Source organism: Pongo abelii, chromosome 3, assembly GCF_028885655.2.
Source record: "Pongo abelii isolate AG06213 chromosome 3, NHGRI_mPonAbe1-v2.0_pri, whole genome shotgun sequence".
Taxonomy (NCBI): domain Eukaryota; kingdom Metazoa; phylum Chordata; class Mammalia; order Primates; family Hominidae; genus Pongo; species Pongo abelii.
In genome coordinates, this window is record NC_071988.2 from 48,009,805 (window position 1) to 48,036,828 (window position 27,024).

The 27,024-nt window shown below is 37.1% G+C and overlaps 1 protein-coding gene across 18 annotated transcripts in view; it reads right to left on the minus strand.

The window, feature by feature from the left end:
- The window catches only part of FRYL (FRY like transcription coactivator), a 276,985-nt gene that overhangs the window by 48,245 nt on the left and 201,716 nt on the right, over positions 1–27,024 (minus strand). For all 18 annotated transcript variants that reach the window (XM_063723410.1, XM_054553891.2, XM_063723409.1 and 15 more), the window contains 15 exons: positions 25,005–25,096; positions 21,420–21,592; positions 19,706–19,866; positions 19,107–19,217; positions 18,123–18,277; positions 17,058–17,157; positions 15,663–15,831; positions 11,580–11,839; positions 11,114–11,254; positions 7,380–7,548; positions 4,999–5,083; positions 4,101–4,213; positions 2,980–3,130; positions 2,197–2,300; positions 1,092–1,277 (listed from right to left, as the gene is read on the minus strand). In XM_063723410.1, coding sequence (XP_063579480.1) covers positions 1,092–1,277; positions 2,197–2,300; positions 2,980–3,130; positions 4,101–4,213; positions 4,999–5,083; positions 7,380–7,548; positions 11,114–11,254; positions 11,580–11,839; positions 15,663–15,831; positions 17,058–17,157; positions 18,123–18,277; positions 19,107–19,217; positions 19,706–19,866; positions 21,420–21,592; positions 25,005–25,096 — 2,170 coding nt within the window. The remainder of the gene's footprint in view (positions 1–1,091; positions 1,278–2,196; positions 2,301–2,979; positions 3,131–4,100; positions 4,214–4,998; positions 5,084–7,379; positions 7,549–11,113; positions 11,255–11,579; positions 11,840–15,662; positions 15,832–17,057; positions 17,158–18,122; positions 18,278–19,106; positions 19,218–19,705; positions 19,867–21,419; positions 21,593–25,004; positions 25,097–27,024) is intronic.

Consider the following 27,024-nt stretch of genomic DNA (forward strand, 5'->3'; position numbering starts at 1 on the left):
CTGTGCAGTCCTCTGCCGCCATCTGCTGAAGAAACTTGCAAGTGGCAGTTTCCTAATATTTTGGCATATTTTGTCAACATTGCTTGTCAGTCACATTTCTACAATATGAACTGATTTTTAACTTATTATGGAAAATTTTCTATAATTTTTTATCCATTTTCATTGCAGAAAGACTCATCTATCTGAAATACACATAGTGCGTCAATCATTTTTTAAAAAACTGTTAAAGGTTATTACTAATGCCCATATTTACAAATAGGTAAGAGAAGCCTTAAAAACAAACAAGCTATGGAATTTTGAATAATGGTGCCTTAATATAAAAAGGCAGTAAACTTCATTCCATTTTTCTTTTAATCATAGTTTTAAAAGGCTAATAAGTTTCCTAATAATTATTTCCTAACTATAGGATTTTAAATAAATAACAGGGTTTTAACTAACTTTAAAATTGATGAACCCTGTATCTGACACTGTATGATTAGAAAAAAAAAAGGTAATTTTATTTCAATTTCGAAAAAAAAGTTTCTAGATCACCTGTTATTAGCCTGATGGTACTGATGAATGAAAGAAATGTTAGTTATAGGATATAAGAAAATATACCTTAAAAGTAAAAAAAAAAAAAAATTAACATTGACAGTGAAATAAACCATATTAAGTCTCATTAATTTGGACTTCACTACTTCAAAACGTATGTTTTTAATGCAGTAAATATAATCACGTGAATAACAAAATTTAAAATGCCTTACTTTATCAGTTTTCAGATCCTGCAAATAAGAGGAATCTAATGCAAGCTCAACATCTTTTTCGTAATTCGTCCTCAATAAATTAAGCAGCTTCATAATGTCTTCGACTTACATATTCCTAAGTTAAATCTTGTGTGATAAAGATCGTTCGAGGTAATGCAGACTCAAATATTTTAAATTTAATCCCTTCTTTTATTAGCAAATAATTTAAATGGTACTTAAAATAATACAATTACATTTTTAAAATGTTCTCTAGTATTTCAACTTTTATTCAGTTGACTTTCTCTAATGCAGGATTCCAAATTAATAAAGTATAATTCTACTTTCAAATTGTACTTTTAAAGCAAATACCTGTGAAATTATAATCTAAGTGTGCAACTTGTTTGACTGTAAGCACCCTGGGCTCATTAAACTCCTTGTTCCTGAGAAGGACAGAAGCAACAGTTCGGATGTTACTATTGGGTCCCATTACTATTAATAAGTGCAGAAGCAGGCGTTTACAATGTTCATACACCTCAGGGTGGCAGTGGTCAAACCCTAAAAAGGATAGTAGAGAAACATTATCAATAAAGAGAAATAATGAGTATTCTTACTACCAAACTCACATTTTGAAGAAAAGGAGAAATTATATGGAAGATTTCATGGAAGGTGACATATTATATGGTTTTTTATTGCCCTAGAGTTCTTACATACTTTTACAATAGCCTACTGTCTTATAGTACTAGGGAGACTCAAAATAAGTTAAATGTGTTTCATGTCTAAAATTTAGTGATCTCTTAAAAATTATTTCTGTTACATAACATAAAAAAAATTCATGAAAATGAATTTTTTTTTAAAGGCAGGCTTTTTTGTGTGCTTAGCACGTAACAGAAAGTACGTGACTAACTGAAGGAATGATGTAATACACCAACAGTAAGTGTGCACATCAGGAAAACTTATAAGGAGATGGCTATCTGGACCTGCTTCAGGAAGCCAATCCTATAAGCATCAAATGTATTATAGATATGATAGATCCCACATGTTTGCTATAGAAGGCACGATGGAGTTTCAGGTATAATAATGAGGCTATCCAACAACCCACTTCTTTTGGGAAATACTTAGAACCTATCTCAACTTTTCATTCACTCTGAAAGTTTCCAATCCCAGAGGTTAAGTTAATTTGACTCTTGCCACAGCCACAGAATTTTTCCTTGGTATAGTATATGTGTGTTTGTGTGTGGGCAGGCGAGGCCATAAGATAGGAATAGGAATGGGGTAATAGGCATGTTGGTTTGTGGTTAGAAGAGGGGCCAGAAATAACTCCCCAAGAGACCAGTGGAATCATAGTGAAAAGTGTCATGAAAATAACATAAAAATAACAGGAAACAGAAACACGTAAAAACTGTCATAAAACCATACTGCTTTTAAATTATCATAAAAATATAAGACGGAAGAATTAGAACCAAATATTTATTACCTATAAAAATTGCATGAAGAAGAAGATGGAGGTAGCTTCCCCATTCCACCTTCACACTATGATCAATGATGAGATCAGTCAAAAGGATCACTGCTATGTTACACCTATGACAAATAAGAGTTTCATTAACCTTTTACTAGATCTCAGTAAACCTAGAGAGAATTTGGTACAAAATTACTTGAAGACTTTAATATCACATTTCATGGAAAAATACAACTTATCAAGGAAAAAGGAGGAAAAACAAATACAGCTGAAGAAAACGTTAACCATTAAGTTAAAGAGATGGAACAGAACATAAGGGCTAAGGGCTCCTTGAACTCAGGAGCCACATTTTCTTCATCTTTCAACCTTGAGACTTAGCACACTGCTTGCCACAGTAGGTGTTCAATACATGTTTGGTGCATTAATACATTTTGAAAGAACGCAGTAATTGCTCTATTGTGATTTTGCTAAGTAGAATTCAATGTAACTCGATGCAAAATAATAGTGCCTACCATAAGAAAGCCATATTTTTCAGATGTAGTAACTGGGTCCCAGAAAGGTCAAGTAACTATGCCAGACACCCAGAAAAGCAGCAGCAGAATTAGATTTAATAATATTAATTTTATAAAGTTAGAATTCTGAGTTTTTTGGATTTCTTAGAATCTAAACACATTGATCTGTGTTGCAGTATCTCCATAAAGAAGATTGGTTTTATTCTGTGTTGTCAGATAGCACAAAGAAAGCCGACAGTGTTCAGCAGCAACTTGGTGCATATGTAAAAGGAATGACGCTGTAGTCCACCTGTGAAGAGGTAATCCAGGTGATGACGTTTCAGGCACGTAATCCACCAGTGGTGACCAGCAGCCTCCAGCTGGTGGGAAGGGCAGTGGCTCTCCTTGGTTATGCTCCATCACTTTCAGTCGCCAATTAGAATAAAGTGGCATTGAATCACCTATCAAGATAAAATGATCTCATTTTCTACACCATCTAATTTCTGCCAATATAAGCAAACTCTAGTAAGATCCCAACTATTTATATAGTATTGGAAAGTGATAAAAAAAATTTCCCACTATTTCAACATATGTTTGCTAGGAAAATCTAGGCACAAATATTATCAAATTAAGCAAACCAGGGAGAGGGAGAGAGAGAGAGAGATTAATTTAGGTTCCACCCTGTACGTCAAAGCAAAACTATATTAGCACTTCATCATGATTCCATCAATGATGTCCAAGCCAGGAGATCACATTATTGGTGAAGCTGCGTTGTAACAAAGGGCCTTCTGGTAAGTTATTCAGTTCTAAATATCCTGAGATAGGGCCAACACAGCTCCATCTTGAAAGGAACTCTGCTCTACCACAGTGGGGCTGCGGGGTGCAATAAAAAATGTCAGGAAATGTGAATTCTGTGTGACGTGGGTAAGTCACTTAACCTCTCTGGACCTCAGTTCCATCATGTGCAAAATGAGGAGATTGGACCAGATCATCTTCAGTGTCCCTTCCCAGTCTGAAAGCCTGTGCTTCTATGATACCCTACCTTAACGTTATAGTGAAACTTGGGTAGATTATTCACTTTGCAATTGCCAAGGGAGAATCTTTTTAGGAAAATGTGAATCCATGCAGAAGGAGCAATCCTGCTAAAAAAAAAAATCAGCCTGTTTCCAGTATTTGTTCTATGATGCTTCCCGAGAACCAGTTCTTATGTTCCTTGTGATTTATCTATAGGAAACCAGTGCTTTAAAAAAAATTTCACCCAATTACGTTGATTCTTAAAATCAAGATGTTTCAGATTATGTTGGAACACCACTAGTGGCAGTTAAATACGCTTTTTAAAAACAATTTACTGAAAATATATATTTAACATTAATGTAATTAACAATACACCTCACCCTTATAGTTATATTAAAAACATTTGGAATTTATTACTTTTTTCTTCTTCATAAGATCCTCCAGAGCTGCTACTGTATCGGGATTCTAGTCTGTGATGTTGCCGATTCAAATGACTGTTTAGTCCACTGTAAATGTCCAGGTGCACATAGCTATGGGAATGATCACTGAAGTTAGTCACAGTTCACGGTGCAATGGTATTTATACTTTATGTTTCACTTTGTATGTTTAAAAAAGGAGGACGGATGCCATGCTTCAAGCCTGTAATCCCAGCACTTTGGGAGGCCAAGGCACGAGGATCATGAGGTCAGGAGATCGAGACCATCCTGGCCAACATGGTGAAACCCCGTCTCTACTAAAATACAAAAAATTAGCTGAGCGTGGTGATGTGTGCCTGTAGTCCCAGCTACTCCGGAGGCTGAGGCAGGAGAATTGCTTGAACCTGGGAGGCAGAGGTTGAGCTGAGACTGCACCACTGCACTCCAGTCTGGCAACTGGAGTGAGACTCCGTCTCAATAAAAAAAAAAGGACACAGTACACAAAATATTAACAAAAGTTTACTATGACATATTAATTTCCACCTTAAAATCCAAAAGCTTAAACTTTTAATCAATTATTTCTACCTAAAATAATATTCTGGCATATAAAACAGGTGGAGTAAATACCATTTATATAGGTCTAAAACTTTAAGCAATACAAAAAGTGACTTACCATATACCACCTATTTATACATTAGAGCATATAAAAAAATCTAGCAGGCTAGCATCTTTAATGTTGAAACTCTCAATGTGGAAAGTTTCCAGCATGGAAATGTATTTTTTTCACTCGAATTTTAACACAGCAACATCCACATTTCAATGCAGAAAATATCATTTATTCTGATGACAACCAGTATCTGTCAAACTGAAAGGCTAATAAAGAACAGAGAAGTACTTACCTCTCTTCAATATTCTCTTTAATGGGCTTATTATCAGGATTGCCATCTGTGGGAGCTACCATTGTATTGCTACTGGAAGTAGTTCCTGTAATCAAAGACAAAGCAATACTCGTGAATCTACAAACCTGGAATAACCCAATAAGAACAAAAGATCTCAAATTATAGATATCAAAACTTAACTAAAATGAGAGCAAAGTCATTTTAAAAAAGGAATGTACTCATAATGACCAAAAGGGAAAGGAGATAAGACAAACAAATTTTTGGATGCTAGAATACAAACGGACAATAAGTAATTAAGTGTTAAGAAGGCTGAATCCAAAGGTGGTGGTGGGTGAAAACCAAGAAGCTTCCATGTTTATATTGCTGAACTTCCAAAAGGCTCAGGGATGAGCAGCATCAAGAACCTCTGGAAACAGGGGTTGAAGGTGGTGCGAAAAAATAGGAAACCTGGCTGAAAGTCAATCTATTTTAGAAGTAACTGGTTCCCCAAATGTACTTTCTTGCCTCTTGCAGCTGGGTGGTTATCCTTCCCCACTTCTAGAAGTCTTTTCTGATGAGAGTAAATCAGAAGATTCCTGAACTAGGAATGCCCGCCATGTACTCCTGAAAGAGGAGGCACCTTACAAACCTTACAAAGAACAGGGGCATTAAATGAAAATGCACATGCTAAAATTTGAGACTGCACCCCACCCCAACATCCTTCTTACCCCACTGGGCTTCCAGAAAGTTTGAAGCCTGTGTATATGTGTGTGTATAAATATAAACAGTCCAAAGGGGTGTGTGTGTGTGTGTGTGTGTGTGTGTGTGTGTGTGTGTGTATGTTCACAGACACACCCTCTGCAGGCAAATGACTAGAAAGAGTTTTCTCTAGTGAATCTGATAAATCTAGGAGACAAGACCTACAGACGTTGGCATCACTGAAATCATGGTACAACAAAGGACACAGTCAACAAGTTCCATATATACTTATAGAACTTATTTTTTTTAATACTCTACTCTTTATGAAAAGACAGATCTAGAATTGGTAGGCTTTTGAGAAAAGTTTTATCAACACAAAACAGCAACGTAGAGAAAATGAGGACTTCTGCTGGGAGAAAACTTTATAACTGTATCAGATATAAAACAACAGTCCAACCATGAAACATGAATAGGATGCTACTTTAAAAAATTATAATTAAATGAAACTTTGGAATTAAACACATTCTAGCCGATATGAAAAATTCAATAGAAGCATTATTAGACATCTCCTAGAAAATAAAACAAAAGGACTAAGTGATGAAAATGGATGGTAAAAAATAACTTATAAAGAGATAATTTAAAATATTTCTAGTTTTACAGATAATGTTACTAGCATGCTGAAAACATTTAAAGTAAACTGAGTAACAAAGAGTTTAACAGAAATTTCATCTACAATAGCCTTTTTACTATTTTGAATTTCATTGGATGTTCTATTAGAAACATAGTTTCTTCATACTCAAAATATTACAATAATTTTAATATATGCACATACATATAAGTATATATATTATATATATATATATATATATACTCACTTGATTGGATATGATGTATAATATATACCCAAATAATTATAACGTGAAATTACACAAATAATTTCAACATACAAGCATTTTCTAAATTTAACATGATAATGATACTCATTAAAAAATGCATGTGTTGGGCGGGCACCGTGGCTGACGCCTGTAATCCAAGTACTTTGGGAGGCCAAAGGGGGCGGACCATGAGGTCAAGAGACTGGGATCATCCTGGCCAACATGGTGAAACCCCATCTCTACTAAAAATACAAAAATTAGCTGGGCATAGTGGCCCACACCTATAATCCCAGCTACTCAAGAGGCTGAGGCAGGAGAATCGCTTGAACCCGGGAGGTGGAGGGTGCAGTGAGCCGAGATCATGCCACTGCACTCTAGCCTGGTGACCAAGCAAGACTGTCTCAAAAAAAAAAAAAAAAAAAAAAAAAAAAAATGGTATGTGTTATGTAGGGAATATATAAATTTATATTCCATCTCTAAATAAGTGTGTAAATATTACTTTTCTGTATATTAGTAATACTTATATTGTCATTGCTTTCTCATGAAGATTTACAAAGTCTTATCAAATTAATTACAATACACAACTCACATTTGCTTTCATTTTCTCAACAATAACATTTAAAGACAATAAACTCTTGTTTAACAATTACGTTAAGCGTCTCTTTCAATACTGAGGAAGATTTGTTTTTTTCTTTAATACATTTTATTGTATATATCTGAGATTCATAACATGTTATACGACATAGAGACCCTAAAATGGTTACCCTAGTGAAACAGATGAAGATGTCTATCATCTCACACAGCAATTAGTTTTAACAAATTTCTCACCTGAGGTGACAGAAGGGATTTTATAGCTGGAAGTGATGCGATAATACGGGGGATTATCCATGTGAGTGACCCCTGAACTGACAGGATCGGTCAGCTGAAGCTCACTCACCAGCTCTTCTAGCAACTGCATTGTTTTATCTCTACCTAAATATACAATGATCTTCTTCACCTGTCACAAAAGAAATTGTTCAGAAAAGAAAAAGCAAAGTTTTTATCTCATTAATTTCTCTGGAGACAAATTTTATCAGAGTAAGTTAAACTTTAAGTGGTAGATGAATAAACACAATCTAAATCAAAATTGGCACTGATCAACAATAAGACATTAATCAGCTTTATCAATACTGTCCTCCCTCTAACTCTCAACATTAGATCTAATTAGGATGAACTGAATATGTTTAGTGGTTTACACTTTATGCACTTTCTTTACTTTTTTTTTTTAAAAAAAAATACTTTTCTGTAAAAATTTCTCTTTTAATGGAAACACAGGTAATAACATCCTAAGATTTTCCTCTGATTTTTAGTTAGCCAGCCTCCAAACCCAGGGTTTATCTTTTATTCTGCCTTCCCCATTCCCTATAGTCAACCAGAGTAGTCATTAAGAGCAAGGAACTAGAACTAAATTAGAACTCAAACTACATTGCCTGGTTTGGAATGTGGATATACCACTTACTAACTCTATCATTGGAAAGTTACTCTCAGTTTTCTCATCTGCAAAATGGGGGCAGTAATAGCAACTACTTCATATATCTGTTAGGAAGATTAAATGAGTTAAGGTTTATAATGCACTTTAAAAATGGCAAGTAACACAGTATAAGTAAGCAGAAAAACTTTTCAGTAGTATACACATATGTTTTAGTAATGTATATTACTGAAATAACTTCATAACTGATCAGCCTATCTCTTTTTCTCCCTACTTTAATCCTTACTACTCAAAATGTGATCCTAGCAAGACAGGCATCATCATCTGGAGTTTGCTAGAAATAGAGACTCTCAGGCCCACCCCACCTCCAGAATCAGAATGATTCTTATTTTTACAGACATAAGAAAAGCCCTGCTTTATATGATCCCTGGATGAATCTTAAAACATGATTTATTATATCCCAACCAAATTCTTTTTTTTTTTTTTGGGGACGGAGTCTCGCTCTGTCACCCAGGCTAGAGTGCAGTGGCACCATCGTGGCTCACTGCCACCTCTGCCTCCCCGGTTCAAGCAATTCTCCCTGGCTCAGCCTCCGAATAGCTGGGATTACAGGTGCCTGCCGCCACACCCAGATAATTTTCATAGTTTTAGCAGAGATGGGGTTTCATCATGTTGGCCAGGCTGGTCTCAAACTCCTGACCTCAGGTGATCCTCCTGCCTTGGCCTCCCAAAGTGCTGGGATTACAGGCATGAGCCACAGCACCAGGCCAAAACTCTTACGATGGTTACCCAGTGATAACCTTCTAGGTATGGCTCTTTACTCCATCCAATGGGCACTACTTGCTAATTCTCTCTATTTTCAGGTTCGATCTCCTCTGAGCATGCTGTGTACATTCCTGCCTCTGTGGGCTCCTTCCGCCTGACTGTGGATCTCCGAGTTGACACTCCCAACCCTAATCCTATCAAGTCTTCAAGCCCCATCCCCCACCTTAACTCTACTCCTTTTTCCATGAAGCTTTTACTGACTTTACAATCAGATCTGGGTTGGAATTCTAGATCTATTAAGTGACAAGTGAGAACTTGAGTAAATTACCGTTCTCTCTGCCCTGTTTTTTCCTCTGTAAAACTGCAGTGATCTCACCAAACTCATAGATTCTGAGAATTAAATAATGTGGATGAAGTGCTTTTACCATGCCTATAATAAGCACCCATAATAAGTGCTTAAAAAATAATAACCAATAAATTATTATTGACATTTAAAAAATGGCTCCTTTTAAATTCCTGGAAAATGGCTATTCCCCCAATTTTCATTTGGCCTCTTAAAACTATAATCCCATGCTTTTTCTAGTTCCGACTCTAACTCCTCCATTCATTCATCCAATTAATGGGCACCTTCTATGTGCCAGGCACTACACTAAACGGAAATTTAGCAGTGAATCAAATAGACAAAAACTACCATTCTTAAGGAGCTTACAATCTACTGGTTGATGCAAAATTAATGAGGTAAATAGGCAAAATATATCATGTGTTTGGTGATGATTAAGTGCCAGAAAGATCAGTGAAGAAGGGAAAGGAAATGGAGTGTGTGTGTGGAGGTGATGCATTTGCAGTTTTAGACAGGATGGGCAACAGAAGTCCCAATGGGCACTGCCACCTGAAGGAGGACCTGAAAGAGGCGAGGACTGAGTAACGTGGCTAACTGGGGAAGAGAAGGCAAGTGAGTGTGAAGGCCCCGAGGAGGGAATGCCTGGTGAGAGAGCTGGAAGCAAAGGGGGCCAGCGCAGCTGAAGGGTGGGAGCACCAGAGAGAATATAGGAGACACATCAGAGAGGTAACGTGGAGTAACGTTGTCTTGTACCATACACCTACAGTTCTCTAAGCACTTCTCAAAGGCACTATGCCTGTGGTACACCTTGGCAATGATGCTTTCAGTGACCAAGTGAACTTGGGGAATGCTGAGTAAAGCAAAGCTATCAAGTGGTTTGTTTAAAATAGAATCTGTAGAACTTTTATTTACTTATTTATTTATTTTTATTTTATTTTTGAGATGGAGTCTCGCTCTGCTGCCCAGGCTGGAGTGCAGTGGTGCAATCTTGGCTCACTGCAACCTCTGCCTCCTGGGCTCAGGCAATTCTCCTGCCTCAGCCTCCTGAGTAGCTGGGATTACAGGCATGCACCACCACACCTGGCTAATTTTTGGATTTTTAGTAGAGATGGGGTTTTACCATGTTGGCCAGGCTGGCCTCGGACTCCTGACCTCAGGTGATCCACCTGCCTCGGCCTCCCAAAGTGCTGGGATTATAGGCATGAGCCACTGTGCCTGGCCTGTAAGAACTTTTAGATAACATTCTGTAGGCCTAGTCTTCCGTGGACCACACTTTTGGGGGATGCTGCCACAGGATGGATATCTATATCTGCATCTACAAAGACATGTGGGCATGTGTGTTCATTTAACCCTCAGGTTTGATAGTTTCATATCAAATGTGTCCTCTTGACTTGGGCAGATCTGGATGTTCCTTTCTCCCCTGGAAGGCTAAGATGTTATGTTCTTCGTTTCATATCTCTTACCGTGCTTTTCCTTGCTTCCAGCAGCCTGAAGGACAATCCTACAGGCACTGCACTCACACTCACCATCCTGTTCTCATATGTAAATGCCAGCTCTGCCTAGAAGAAACTAGAAACATCCCCAATGTGTGGTTTCAGCTTCAATATCACCTTCTCTCAAGTGTCATCTTGAATCCTTCCAGACAGCTGTGGTTCCTAGGTTTTTTACTCGCAGAACTCTGCAATTTTTTTATAGACTATACTTTATTAGCTTACTGATTTATTCATTAAATAAATCAGATGTAGCTTCAACAAATAAATTCTGTATTACCCATCAGATTGTAATGCCCAGAAGAGCACCTGGCCTGTCATAATGATGGATAACATTTGCTGACTGAATCAGTGAATAAATCCATGTGCTATTTCCTGACTGTCTTCATCCTGGCCCTTGCCTTGCCTCTCCTGGGCAACTGCTGCCCATACTCTGACATCATAAGATACTAGTAAATATATACATATATTTTAAAATTAAATGAACTTGAATACATACGTAAGGCAAGAGGCTTGGTTCGCTATTCACCCCACAAATGCTGATCAAAAAGTGCAAAATTATTTTCAGGTTTTTGGGCCAGCCATCTGCAAGTGTGGTCCACACATTCTCCACCTCCGACCAGGCCAGTTCATCGCCATACTAGATGCAATATGCACAAAAGATACTTCAGTCATGACTGCCTATTATAAAAACCAAACTTGTTATACCATGAAATATTAAAAAATGTTTTGTACAGATAGCTTTAATCGTTTCCACACTTTACAGAAACAATAATTTCTTTCAATAAATCTAAACATAAATATCATTAGGTTTTAGTAAAAAAAATTCATATCTAATGAGTCTTTTTTAAAGAAAGAAATTTGTTTGGTTATCACAGGATTATGGAACCTCTTCATCTGTTTCTAACCACATCTACTCACTCAATAATTCTGTGCAGCAATTATAAATACAAAACTCATTTTACCTTTGCTGTCATATACATCAGATTGTTCAAAACCATTGCAGTGGCTTGTGGAGATCCCCATCCTTCTCCCCGTAACCAGCGCCTACTAGTCACCATAAGTTCTCGGTCTTTTAAGGAATCATCTTCATCTTCATCATGTCGCCTTGCGGTGGGGAGAGGTTTTAAGTCCACCAGCTCGATGTTGTTCATCCATGGTAGCAGGTAGTGCAGCATCACCTGCCGCCCAGCAGGGTGAGCTGTCTGGATTCTCTGGCTTATCTCTGAAATTGAAAACAAGTCAAAGATAACTGATGTAATTTCGGCTTCCTCTGACCTGTAATTAATTCCAACAGATTTCAGAAGCCAAATTTTATTCATTTTACTCATTACACTTAACAGTTATGAGTATTGTTTTTCCCTTTAGTAAATTTCACCTCAATAACATCATAAAATTAACAGCTAACATAAATCACATACATTTTATACAAAATACTTTTGGCAGTTAAAATAAATGTTTGTGCACTGTTGCTGGCATTGTAAAATGGTGCATACTTTCTGGGAAACAGTATGATGGTTCCTCAAAAAAATAAAAATAGAACTATCATATGATCCAGCAACCCCACTTCTGAGTATACATTCAAAAGAATTGAAAGCAGAAACTCAAACAAATATTTGTACATCCATGTTCATAACAGCACAATTCACAATTGCCAAGAGGTAGGTGGAGGCAACCTAAATGTCCACTGACAGATGAATGAATAAACCAAATGTATATACATATAGTGGAATATTATGCACCCTTAAAAAAGGGAAAAAAGGAAAGAAATCCTGTCATATGCCACAACAGGGCTGAAGCTTGATGACATTATGTTACCTGAAATAAGCCAGTCACAAACAAAAATACTGTATGATTCCACATATACGGAGTACCTAAAGTAGTCAAATCCATAGAAACACAAAGTAGAATTCTGATTACCAGAGCTTGGGGGCAGAGGGAAAAGGAGGATTGTTGTTTAGTGGGTATAGACTTTCAGTTCTGCAGGATGAAAAAGTTCTAGAGGTCTATTTCACAACAATGTGAATACACTAAACAATTCTGGAACTGAACTGTATACTTGAAAATGATTAAGATGGCAAACTTTACGCTTTTTTATCACAATGAACAAAAACATGTAATTAAAAGATAAAAGAACACCTTTATACACAGATTAATTTTAAATTGACCCATTAAGAACCTCACAAATTTTGGTTCTATATAGGGGAGATGCCTATGATGTGCCTGTTACTTTTATGTTCAGATCCTTTAATGCTCATGACAAACCTGTGAGGTGGGTGGAGTCAGAGTAATTTGCTGAACAATTACCAAATGGCCAACATTCAAACCACAAGGACAATTCCAAAGCCCGTGAGCCTTTTTTACATTGTTTAATTTCCATAAATCACCATAAACAAAAATCTTCTTTCTCCTTTGCTCCTCTCTTTCCATGCTAGACCCTGTACTTACTTACTCATTAAGAGAAGTGTTTTAGAACTTGGCCCTGGAATTGCACAACCCTGGGTTTGAATCCTGCAGCTCTACCACATATAGATAGCCTGACCTAGGGCTAACCTATCAACCTCTGATCCTTGATTTCTTATTCTGTAAAAAGAAAGTAACAAAACTAGTTGCCTCATGAAGTTATTGTGCAAATCCAATATAATGCCAATGAAGTGCTCAGTCCTGGCATGCAATTATGCTCAACTTTCACCTTCTACAAAGATTCTATCAAGACAGCAATTTTATTACCTCTGGTATAAAATAAAAGACATGGAGCTCAGAAAGTAGTTGAATGAAGAGATCCTGACTATGGAAGGAAGAGTCTGTCTGTGGGTATAGGGGTCATGGTGTGGTTTGACTTCCTGGAGGGAAATGAGATGATAGGAGGTGGGGGCCTGAGATGATACCCTTGTAACACTAACACTTAAGATATGGGGCTGGGTGCGGTGGCTCACGCCTGTAATCCTAGTATTTTGAGAGGCTAGGGTGGGAGGATCCCTTGGGCCAGGAGTTGGAGACCAGACTGGGTAACAGCCAGATCCCCTCTTTCAAAAAAAAAATAAAAAATAAAAAAAAAGCCAGGTGTGGTGCCGCACACCTGTAGTCCCAGCTACTGGGGAGGTTGAGGGAAGACGATGGCTTTGTGGGGGGAAGGGAGGAAGAGGGAGGGAGAGAGGGAGGGAGGGAGGGAGAGAGGGAGGGAGGGAGAGAGGGAGAGAGGGAGAGAGGGAGAGAGGGAGGGGGAGGGGGGATGGGGAGAGGGAGGGAGAGAGGGAGGGGGAGGGGGAGGGGGGATGGGGGAGAGGGAGAGAGAGAGACTCTGTCTCAAAAATAAAAAAAAGAAAAAAAGGGACGGAAGGCAAGAATCTACCAAAAGAGACAGAAAAGGAATACTCAATGGTAGAAGAAAAAGCAGGAAATATTAAGTTTTTGGAAATTAAGTGAGGTCAGAGCTTAAAGAAACATAAGATGGCTAACACCAATTGCTGTGGAAAGTAGCAAACAGACTGAAGACTATTAGCCAGTGACTAGACTGAGCACTTGGAAGGTACCTGGTGAGGCCACAGAAAGGAAACAGACACTAGTGGAGTGTGAAGTCCATCTGTGAAGATCTAAGGCATGCAGGAGGACTGAGAATATGGAATAGTGAGTGTATATACTCGAGGCAAGGCACAGGGGTGAGGAAGGGGTTAGGAACAGGTGTGAAGGAGGGAAAGGATGTGAGGAACAAGAATGGGAAGGGCCTCAGAGCTGACAACATTTAAAGACCACTGCATTGAATCTGGAGAAAGAAAGGATCAGGGCCCTCAAATTTTTAAGTGGCAAAGTTTATGCTGATATCTGTATCTGTGCAGTAAAATTCTGAATGAATATTGTGTTTGTCTTGCCTTAGAAACAGTGAAAGTGAAAATGTAGGTTAGCTATGGAATTTGTCAGGTTGAGAGGCTATGTTTTGGTTTAGAATGAACTATCTTAGGCAAAGGAGTTAAAATTAGCTGATGCTAAGGACAAGAGTGCCTGAAGAGAGAACTGAAGGAAGAACGACAAGGTGGTGGAGGTGTGGGCACGGTCGACACCTGTACCAGCAGACATCCTAGGCGATGACATGACATTCTAAACAGTTACATGATCTCTTGAGACCCAGCTGGACTCCTCTGCTTTCTGTGCAAAAGCCTCGAGCAGCAGCTCAGCAGCCACAAAATCTGTGTTCACAGTGGCTGCTATTTTGTGTTGATGACCACTCATATCCATCTTGGAAGGGCTGTCAGGGATGCGAGGGTTGGGAAAAAGGAAGGAGCATTGCTACCAACTACCAGGGCAAACCAAACAGGTCAACTGCTTTCAAGAACTAAATGTTATGAGAATTTAAGTTGTTATTGCTTTTTTCTCCCCCTCAGGTCAATTAGGGTGGGAAATAAACTATTTCTATTGCTAAAATAGGTGCTGTGCAAAGATCCCAAGCCAGCTAAGTCCACTATCTCTTAAGCCCAAATGAAAGAAAGGACCCACAGCAGAACTCTCCCAATCTCCCAGATCCCAGTGTTGGAGCATGGCCAGTACTTAGACTGGAACAAGATCTTGATGTAGGCGACAAGCAACATGTGGGAGACTAGAAAGAGTTTTGCTTGAGGCACTGTACCACCTGTTCCTATGGTTAGGTGTTTCACTCATGGAAAACTGCCTATAACTTTATCCCTGCCTATTTTTATTATTAAACATATGCCAATACACAAAATACAATGTATTCAAGAAGTTCTATGTCTACTAAGAAATACTTTTAAGTCACATATGAAAAGTCCTCCCTCTTGCATTTTTTTCTTTTTGATGGAGTAGGGAGCGAAGGGAAGGTCAGGTATAAAACCCTATAGGGACGCCGTTGATAGAAAAACCTAAATATTGTGACTGATCAGAATTAAGAGTTCTTATTGAAGAAAAAAATATTTCCTATGTAAAGACATGTCTGGTTTTGATTTAACCTGTAATTTAATAAATTTATAATTTTCTAAAAATTGTTTTTGAAGAAATGATTGACAAAGAGAAACTACTAACCAGTTCATCGATCATACCTGAGAATATGGCGAGAGTTAGCTCAGGATACGCCCTTGCTAGTTCCTCGGACAACTGATAATATGAAACAGAATAGAGATGTGGTAGAGGAGACAGCTGGCTGAGTACTCCATCTGTTCTCTGAACCTCCAATTTGTGAGCATAGCGAAACATCTTCGGTTCCAGAATCTATAGGAATGTGATTCCATCAACTTAGGTTAAGATTTTACGGGTTCTCTAAAGTTTAACTATAATTTTATAATTTTTAAAAAAACTCTTCTCCCCAGCTGAGTGGAGTGGCTTATGCCTGTAATCTCAATACTTTGGAAGGCAGAGGTGGGAGGATCACTTGAGGCCGGGAGTTCGAGACTAGCCTAGCCAACATAGCAGGACCTCATCTCTACAAAAAAATTTAAAAATTAGCCAGATGTGGTGGTGTGTGCCTGTGGTCCCAGCTACTCGGGAGGCTGAGGTTGGAAGATCACTTGAGCTCAGGAGGTAGAGGCTGCAGTGAGCCATGACTGTGCCACTGTACTCTAGCCTGGGTGACAGAGTGAGACCCTATCTCAAAAACAAAACGAAACAAAACAAACAAAAACCCTTTCTCATTAACAGAATTTACATTCCTCATATTTAATGCCAATGATCCAGGTTAGTAACACAGTCTGAAAATAACTCCAGCAACTTAATATACAATTACTTGAAAAAGATTTACCACTTTTCTTGCACAAAAATATGGTAGTACAATATATGTACAAGTGAAAAAAAAAAACCCGTCAAGGAGAACCTTTTGACATTACACTATTTAAAAGCTGTACTGCTGAACTTTCCTCTTAATTAACAAAGGCATTAGGGTGTAATTCCTAAGATGGATCTACTGGCATCAGAACCACTTCAGAGCCTTTGGAAAAAGCATCTACTTGAATCTTATTCTTAGCCCTTGGTTAAGATGGAAGAAGTATTGTATACTAATAATATATCCGTGTTTGGTAAGTTAACTTTCTAAGTTATTTCTCCTCAACCTAATAAAGAAAATTTACATGAGAATATGATAAAAAGAGCTAATTATTTTTCACATGGCTCTCCAAAAAAATTTGGACACACATTGTTCTCATCTGCTGAACAGAAATACTTACATGGACACATATTTATAAGTACCTTCATACACATACACACACATTATCATAAATAATCCTTCTACAATACACTTAGGAATAGTTTGAATTATTTATACATTTAAATATCTATATTATCTTTGTCTTATATTTCTAATAATAATTAGGCTTTGATACCATAACTTCTTTACTATAAATAAAGCTAAATACTATTATCAGTATGCTTTAATAGCAAGACTAAATTACTGGGCTTCATTAAATCCTGAGTAAAGAAATATTGAAATTCACATGTTTACGAACCTGTAAAAGTTGCATAGCAACTTCATAGATACTTCTAGAAGAATCAGCTGCTTTAAACAGTATCAGATTTAGAAGCATCACTGTGTCACACTGATAATCCCTAGGAATAAATTTTACATATTAAGTAAATAACAATGTTTAGAGGCTTTTGCACCATTTAATAAATATGATATGCAAAGGGCAAGGCTTATAGGCACCTATCTTCTAAGCCTATGAGGGGACTTGGTTTTTTCAAGGCAATAGGTACAACAACAGATGCATGGTGATAATTGTCCTTATTTTGGTTAAATTCCATTAGAGCACATGTGTTCAATCTTTTGGCTTCCCTGGGCCACATCGGAAGAAGAAGAATTGTCTTGTGCCACACATAAAATACACTAAAAACAGCTGATAAACTAAGAAAAAAAAAAATCCATGCATAATTTTTGTAATATCCACCATCACAGATAAGCAAAAAAGTCCTCACATTCAAAGGGTTAGACACGGCTGCATTTGAGCTTAAGAAAAGAAAATACAGTCAACCCTCTGTGGATCAAAAATATGTGGGAAAGGCCAAGCGCGGCAGGTCATGCCTGAAATCCCAGCACTTTGGGAAGCCAAGGTGAGAGGACAGGAGTTCAAGACCATCCTGAGCAACATATGTAGTGAGACCTCGTCTCTACAAAGAATTTAAAAATTAGCCAGGCATGGTAGTGGGAGCCTACAGTCCTGGCTACTCGGGAGGTTGAGGTGGGAGGATCACTTGAGCCTAGGAGTTTGAGGTTACAGTGAACTATGATCATGCCACCGCACTCTAGCCTGGGTGACAGCGAGATCATGTCTAAAAAAAAAAAAGAAGTATACAGGAGGATTTGCATAGAGTAAATACAAATACTACAGCATTTTATATAGAAGGCTAGAGCATCCATGGATTTTGGGATCTGAGAGGGGTCCTGGAACCAATCCCCCACAGATACTGAAGGACAACTGAACTGGTGTCTTCCTATTTTTGAATTCAAAAGAAAAACTTTTCTTTAAGAAAACAAAACAGAACAAAACAAAACAAAAAACCTGTATCTAAAGTACCTGTTCTGGAAAACATTAGCAATGGCTTTAAAGCAGCCGGCCGCCACCCTCCCGGAGCCCGTGTAGCAGCGGTCCACAGCCCAGTACATCAGGTTGCTCTGATCAGGGTTCAGCTCCAGTAACAACGTAACTGCTTCACAGCCCAGCTGGTGAACCTAGGTAAAGGTTGCGAAATTGCCCAAGAGAGAGAACGTTATATATTTTTTGTCTATTTCCCTACAGTTCTTACTAAAGTAATATAATGCATATATTCATTGTAATTAATAGAAAAATTCCATCTCCTTTTGTTCACCTCCCTCTCATTTTATTCAGCCAGCAGTAAAAACCACACAGATGAATTGAATTTGGCCTCTCGCTTTTTACGCGAGCCTCTCTAGTATGATTCTGTCTTCCAACAGAGCCCTGAAGGCAGTTAATGAATATGAATAGTGATTAAGTGCTTTCAGAAAAATAAGTCATTAACCTCTCCAATTATTTTTATCGAGCTTTATTCTTGCTTTTGATAACCCAATAGAAAAATTGTTCTGAGGGAAAAGTGTGAGTCCTATTTTAAATTGTGAAGTCTGTATATGCACAATATGAGGCTGAGGAAGCAGAGTGTGGAGGGCAAGGAAGAATGAGTAAATGGAAAGTGGTTAAAAAAACGAAAGGAAACATAGCAGATAACGTATTTTTCCCATGCAGCTCAATATGTTCTATGCTGGTATTTTATTTATTGACTTAGAACCCTGTTGAGAGACACATACCACTGTATTACTCCTATAATACTAAAAGGGAAATGAAAATTATTCAAATTAATGATACGTAAGAATTGGAACGTTTTTACATTATGGGATCCTATTTAACTTTGTATAATATGCTTTTTGCATATGATCCTAACCTATCCTATTTTTTAAAAAGACTTGTTTTTAGTGCAACATACATTAACTGCAAATAATACAATGACAACTTATTATGAACCTCTAAGGAAATTGTCATAATTACCTTTTTGTCCAGAGAATCCAAAATGTTATCCAACCATTTGTACAAATAGCCATCTGATGAAAGTCCTACATTATCTGCAACAGGGCCACAACATAGTACAGCAGACATAGCCTTCAAATAATAATATTAGAATTACATTTAACAAATTTAAGAGGTTAAATTTTGGTTGCTTAACGAGAAGAGGCAAAATACTTATCTAGTCACAATACTTTAATCTTTTTCTTTAGAAATTATTTTTTAAAACTGAGAAATTTATTATGAGTAAGTAAATATGATACCAAATTAGACATGGAGTTTGAACAGTACTGGAAGGGAAGATAAAAAGACCAAGAAAAAGTAATTAAGTAAGGAAAAAAAAAGGCATTTCTTTCAAGTAATCCTAAGTTCTTTAAGATAATGATGATCAAATTTGAGTAGATTCTGGAACTGTTTTTCATTGTATTTTATGTATTTAAATACAACTTATGGTATAAGTTTTGAATATGGCAGAAAAACATATTTTAATACTCTCAGATCCTCTTTAGTACTAGTGACTGAGAGACATAAAAATATTTAACTCTGCTCTTAAGAAAAAAGAAATCAGGTTTCTAAGTAAATACCTTTAATGCACAGTATTGATGTCTATTAATTTGCATATTTCTATCACTGTATCTGTCCAAGGGCGTAAACATGATGCTAAAAGGACCTGCCCAGTGACTGAACAGCATAAATAGACTGTGACGAAGGCTCTGTTGAGGAAAAATACTTCTTCTCTGGTGCACTGTGAATAAAAAAAGATAGAAAACATTTATTTCCATTTCTTTTTGCTTTAACTTTTATACCAACATGTTATTGAATGTGTAATAGTGTAAAAAAGAAAGTAGAAGTTTTCATCTTAAACTATCAAAAACCTCCACAATAGCAGGGATCATTTATATATATGCAAATCACAGAAACAAAGTTGCAGTCTGTGTCACTCTGTCCCAGCATTACATGACATAGAGCATCTCTGCAAGCAGAAATTCCATGGCAGGCTCAATGGCACATTAAGGCTGGCACAGAGGTGGGGCCAGGAGTCTATTTCTCCCTGGGCTATCACTGGCTATATGGTGAGATTGGCCAAGATTTTAACACAGACACACCTCTGTATCTTGGTTCACTGGTAAGTAAGGGCTTTGGACGAGATACGTGTTTTCAAACTTTGTATTTTTTTTTTCAGCAGGAAAGCTGCCTTTTCCTGCTAAAGGAAGCTTACATGTAATCTCAATATATAAAACAGATAAAAGGGGAGTTCAGGCCTAGTGTCCAAACACATTCTGCTGCTTTCTGCTGATGGCACCAGGGAACCTCAGGGCTTTGAGAAACAGCAAAGTTTGAAAACCACTGGTTTAAATGATCTCCAAGGATTTTTTTTCCCCTATTTTGAAATTCTACTATATAATTTCTCTGTATCTATCTTTCTTGAAGAAACTCAGCAGTATCACAATAAACCAATGTGGAAGTTGTAAAAAAGTTTAGTAATAGACTAAACCACATCTTTATATTAGTGAGCTTCAGATCAGAAAATTTCAAAAAAAATATGCTCTCTTCCTTTGACAGTGTCATTTTCCTTTCAAAGATGAAAACAAGGCTCCTACAGTTGAAACTGACATATGTAATTAAGTGCTTAATGACCCTGTTATAAAATACAACCCATGTTCTTTAGGCATCCACTGTCTGTATATACTATTCAAAGTAACAATGTGACTTTAATTTTTCAAAGAGAAAAAGAAACATTTATACTGTATGCCAAAGGCTAGTCACATTACTTCTTACAGTTGTAAATAATTTAACTTTTAAAAATGTAATTGTGTATATTAATCTTCCTAGTATCTAAACCAGTATCTGTCAATATAGAACCTACTCAATAATTGGAACATATCTGGTAAATCAGTAACACGGTATCCTTGTTACATTTTGTATTTACGGCCTATACTCTTTTCCCATTATTCAAAAGTATCTTCTTAATTTTATTCTCAATTATCATGAAACACTGCACTCTGCTTATTGCATCTAAAACAAGGCTATCTAAAGAGCTTATTCTATTGATTTCTCCAGGTTTTTTTGTCAGTATCCTGATTATTATTGAAATTTTATGCTGGGTTGCTTTTTTATTTCTAATCAGTGACAATAATTCAAAGGGAAAACAAACTCCAGTCATCCAGGTTATGCTGACATATTTTTCCAGTATGTTCATACGTTACTTTATCAACTTAGATTATTAAACCTCAAGGAAAGAAAAAATATGACGGTTCCTTAATACTCAATAATGCTTTAAGAAACTGAAAATAATACCTGGAACATTCTGAATAATATTCGCCACTAAGGCACTAAAATGGCATCGTATATCCTTCAGTGTGTCAGAGTCTTTTTCATTTTCTGCTTCCAGGAGTTGTCTAGTTAAATCTACATACTCCAATAAAGTGTTGTTGAGAAAATGTGTTTCATTATCAAGGCCACCACTTGCACTGAAAATATTGAAGAAAACAAAAGATGAAGCAAATGGGACTTTATAAGTTAAATAAAAAATTCTTAATACTCAAAATCAGAATAATACATGTTAATTTTGCATGCTCATGGCAGCATGCAACTTAACATATGCAAATTAAATGAATAGGATTTTGCTTACTTTATATGAAAATAGATGGTGCTTCTTAATCTAGGAACTACTACTGCAATTTATATTATTCAACTCCATATCTAACTTAAATCAACTCAGTGCTAAATGTTGTTTCCTCTCTGTGAAACACACAGATTTCTAAATAAAGAGACAGGAGGCATACGAAAAGGGGAGGATCAGTTTAGAAAAGTAGAAAGAGGAAAGACTAGTTCTATTTATTCATAGCCGCCATGTCTATTCATATTGTGCCTTTAGCATAATCAAATATCTATTAGTCACTTAGTAAGATTCTGGGATAAGTATTATCAGGGATGCAAAAATCTAAGAGAATTCTTGTAAGAATAGGGTAGAATACTGGGTTTCAAAACCTCTTTCTATACCTATGAAATTGCCTTTAAGAATATCTGCAATGCGCTGGGCGCGGTGGCTCACACCTGTAATGCCAGCACTTTGGGAAGCCAAGGTGGGTGGATCACTGAGTCCAAGAGATTGACACCAGACTGTGCAACATGGTGAAACCCCGTCTCTACAAAAAATACAAAAATTTGCCAGGCATGGTGGTGCACGCCTGTAGTCCCAGCTACTCGGGAGGCTAAAGTGGGAGGATTGTTTGAGCCTGGGAGACCTGTGATCTAGTCACTGCATTCCCCTCTTGGTGACAGAGCAAGAGCCTGTCTCAAGGAAGAAAGATGTATCTGCAATGAGGTTTTCTTTGAGGTAAGGGATCTATGTCTGCACCTGGAAACCACTGACTGACTGATAGGGGAGTATTTGGTTAGGGTCAGAAGTCCTGGATTCCTGTCTTGTTTCACCAATCATTAAGCATATATCCAGTATCTACCTCAGAGTGTTTTAGTAAGGATGTAAATGAACTGCTATATACGAAAAGGCCTAGTAAACAATAACTGCTATATAAATGATTAGCTATTACATATGCATTTATTTAGGTCAGCTTTTTCTTATTATGTTTGAAAAGTACTTCTAATATATATTATTTTAAAGGTAATTTTTTTTTTAACTAGTTATAAGTAACTTCGGAATAAATACCCTAAACCCATGAAAACAAGAGTTAGGAGTTGCAATGATACTACAGTATATTAACCAGATCAGTCTACAACAAATAAATATGTATTGAATGAATCAATGTATGACCTTTATTCCTTAAATAAGTGTTTTTCAGATTTTTTCCTTTATTCCTTAAATGAGTGTTTTTCAAGCTCTGGATCATGACCTAATAGTGGATAGGAAACTGATTTAGTGGACTACAACCTGTAACAGAATAAAATCTTCATTAATCTAACAAATATTCATTATCTCCTATGTGTCAGGCACATGAAATCCACTAGGTGAACAAAACAAAGCTCCCTGTCTTCTTGGCATTCAGAATTCATTTTTTTCCTTAGCCATGGAAATTTAAAAATCCAGAATAGCAACAGCTTTCTATTAATAACTCTTTTAAAAATACTTGAAAACAAAATACACAACTGGGTTCAAAAATCATTATTGCTTAATAGTCATATAGTTTTTGGTAATTTTAAATAGAGCAACATTTTGCAGTCCCCAAAATAGAACCATTCAAAGATTCTTCTACTAATGCTACAATTAAAGCAACCAAAAAAGATTCAGATGTGTATCAGGTGTTAATTTTTTGCATCAAGCCCGCAAGTTTCAATTTTACTTTTCCTAACTTTAACTCTTATTTTTTGTGGAGGAAAGAAAAGAGAATAGTATTTCTTTCTTTATTTTTTTTTTTTGAGATGGAGTTTCGCTCTTCTCATCCAGGCTGGAGTGCAACGGCACTATCTTAGCTCACAGCAACCTCCACCTCCTGGGTTTGAGCGATTCTCCTGCCTCAGCCTCCCGAGTAGCTGAGACTACAGGCACGCATCACCAAGCCCAGCTAATTTTTGTGTTTTTGGTAGAGACGGGGTTTCGCCATGTTGGCCAGGATAGTCTTGAACTCCTGACCTCAGGTGATCCGCCCTCCTCGGCCTCCCAAAGTGCTGGGATTACAGGTGTGAGCCACTGCATCGGCCAATATTTCTTTTTTTTATTTGCTTTTTATTAAGAAAGAAAAGTAAATCAATGGTTTAAATACTCTGATTAAAAATCTATTTTGAAAGTATTTGTCAAAAGCATTCAATGCTACATATGAAAGGTGTTAGGTAAAATAAATAATCGGGAACTGCTAAAGGAATAATGCTGTGCAGTTATCATAGTTACTACACTTGATGGATTATTAATACTTCTTTTTTTCCTTTTTGTTTCAAGACAGAGTCTCGCTCTTTTCCCAGGCTGCAGTGCAGTGGCATGGTCAAGGCTCACTGCAACCTCAATGTCCTGGGCTCAGGTGATCCTTCCACCTCAGTCTTCCAGGTATCTGGAACTATTGGTGTCTGCCACTATTCCTGGCTGATTGTTTGCGTTTTTAGAGATGGGATTTTGCCATGTTGCTATGTTGCCTAGGCTGGTCTCCAACCCCTGGGCTCAAGTGTTCCACCCATCTCAGCCTCCCAAAATGCTGGAATTACAGGTGTGAGCCACTGCACCTGGTCCATTTTTTTTTTTTTTCCTTAAGATATCTTTTCAGTGACCTTTTTGGATATGGTCAGACCTATTATTTTTCTCCTTCAATGGTCAGGTAACACCATTATCCCCCTAAGGAAATAGTTATTTTTCAACATTCAGCTGATGGAATTTTCCTCAAGGGGCTGGGCTTAGTGTGAAGATGCCTTTACTGTGGCAATATCTCCAGGTTTCATGGTTTTATCTGTGAATGGTGGAAAACAGTTATGAATTATATTTGTAGATTTCATAATTTTCCCTGGCAGGATAGATAACAAGTTCATTTGAATAAATTTGTAAGCCTTACAATGTTTAGCCTGTGAACAATTATTTTTTCAAGCTCAGAAGAAAAACATCTTTAAAATGAGGTAAGAAACAGGAAAATCTGTGAAGAAAAAGCTACCACTGTCCACTTGCCAAGATAACTAGGTTCCAACAAATATCAAAATCATAGGAACATTATATCCATTTTTTGCCAGAAGCAATCCAATTCTGGTGGTAGATTTTTCAATACATTTTTAGCTACCGGTCAGTGTATCGAATGCATATTTATTTGTTAAATAATTTTCATAGTGATACATACAGGTTTTCTTGTTGCAATGGTGCTTTTCTGTTTTTATACATTTCATGAGTGAAAAGAGATTACGTTCTCTAGGATCATTCCAAAGTTTTAACAATCTGAATCCAATACTGACCTGTGACTAATGACACCAGCATCTGCCAGCAGTTCAAATATTCGTACCAGTTGTACTCGTAAAATGTCTCGACGCCTGCGCCGTTTCATATTCTATTCCAAAGATACAAACATATTAATTAAAATCCTGCTGGTGTAACTTGGAAAGAATAATGTGACTGTCTCAGAGAGAGGTTCTGGGCTCATTGAAGTTATTTTGCTTGTACAACGTAGACTGTGGGTACTCTGGTAGCTACTGCCTCAAAGAGGTATGGGTGAACAGTTTGAAATGAATGAGTCAAATAAGGTCACATGACATCTTACATGGTGACAACCTCTGTGTGTCAGGGGAAGTAAATACTACATTTTTAGGTTATTTGCTAATCAGACAGTTTTGGAATTGAAGCAATTAGTAAACTGTTATCATGGAATAATAAGGAATCCCTAATACCCTCCCAAAAATATGACAGAAGTATAGGGAAAACAATCCTAAAAAGGACTTAAGATTTTGCTCATGCCACAGTTTTCTACACAACAATTAAGTTTGGCACAAAAAATATAAACAAATACAAGAAAAACTCCTTTACTCATTATGATATGAATAAATATGTTTGTATTACTAGGTCCAAAGAACTAGAATAATGCCTAGAATAATAGCTGTAACATTTCAACTTGATTCTGCTTCTAGCAGAAAGTCATGTAAGAGATATCGATCACCTATATCACCTTCTACTATAGCTCATTATTTCATTTGTGATGTAATTTTCATATTACAGAGAAATTAAAACCATATTTACTAGTCTTTCACTTTCTTGTCCATGACCCAATTTTTCTGCCTTCCAGGTGCATGATAATTTACTAATGACTAATCAATTACATTTACTTTTCTCTCGGCTCTTTCTAAAGTTGACAGCAATTCATTTGAAACAGGATGATTTCTTATCAGTCTTTGAAGATTTCTGCAACTGGTTTTTGCAGTTTGGTTGGCCTGTTTTCATTTTGTCTTCACAGAAACAGTGTGAGTCTAAAGCTCTTCAACTATAACTCACATTCAAGGCACATCACTGCATGTGTTTAATAGCATTCCTTCTGAAATTCAGAAGAATAAATACTGCTATTTCATTTTGTTTCAATCTCACATTTCTCTAACAAGTCATCCAGCACTGTAACCAAACTGATCATTCTGAAACAAAAATCAAATCAATGACAAAATAGGAATACTATCATGACCCTACAGTGCTGAATTAAAGGAGAGTGAGGAATTGCAGATGATGTTTCAAAGTCCCTAAACTGCAGGGATTATCACCATCTCCCTCTCCTGCTTAAATTCCTCAGGGCATCCCCAACATTAACAGCACTGATTCCCAAACAATGTTCTACAGCAGACTCATCTAAGATGCTTTACAAAACAGACTTCTGGACCCTATTCCAGGGATTCTCATTCAATAGGCTCAGGAGTCTAAAATTTTTAGCAAGCTCCCCAGGTAATTCTCAGATGCCACAGGCATAGGAACTACTGGTCTACTGGTTAAAGCTAAAGCTAGTAGTTTTTCATGAGATATTTCTCATCTTGCTATCCAGCCTAATATTCAATCACTTCCCCCATAATATAATTATACAGAAAAACTTGCAATTTCAAAATTCTTTGTAAAGTTTGCAAATGCTGTTCTTTGCCTAGAATACTTTTCCCTTGTTTGTCCACTGGGGAATGTGCTTCAAAATCATCTCAAATATCAGCACTTCATCTATAATGCCTTCCTTACCCTGCAACCAGAGTCCCAGGCTTTCTTCTCTGTAGTTCTTAGAATCCCTTCTCTATGATTTTATTTGAGTGCGTAATAAATTGTTAGAATTAAGGTTTTCATAACCATCTGTCCCACTGGACCTATAGTTTCTGAAAGTTGCTCAGAACCTATAGATTTGGGAATCTAGGCTCAGTCTTGTGAAACTACAGCCCATGGGCCAAATCTGGCCCACTGCTACCTGTCACTGCAAATTTTTTACTGTTTTACTGGCAAACAGCCACACTCCTTTTTTTATGC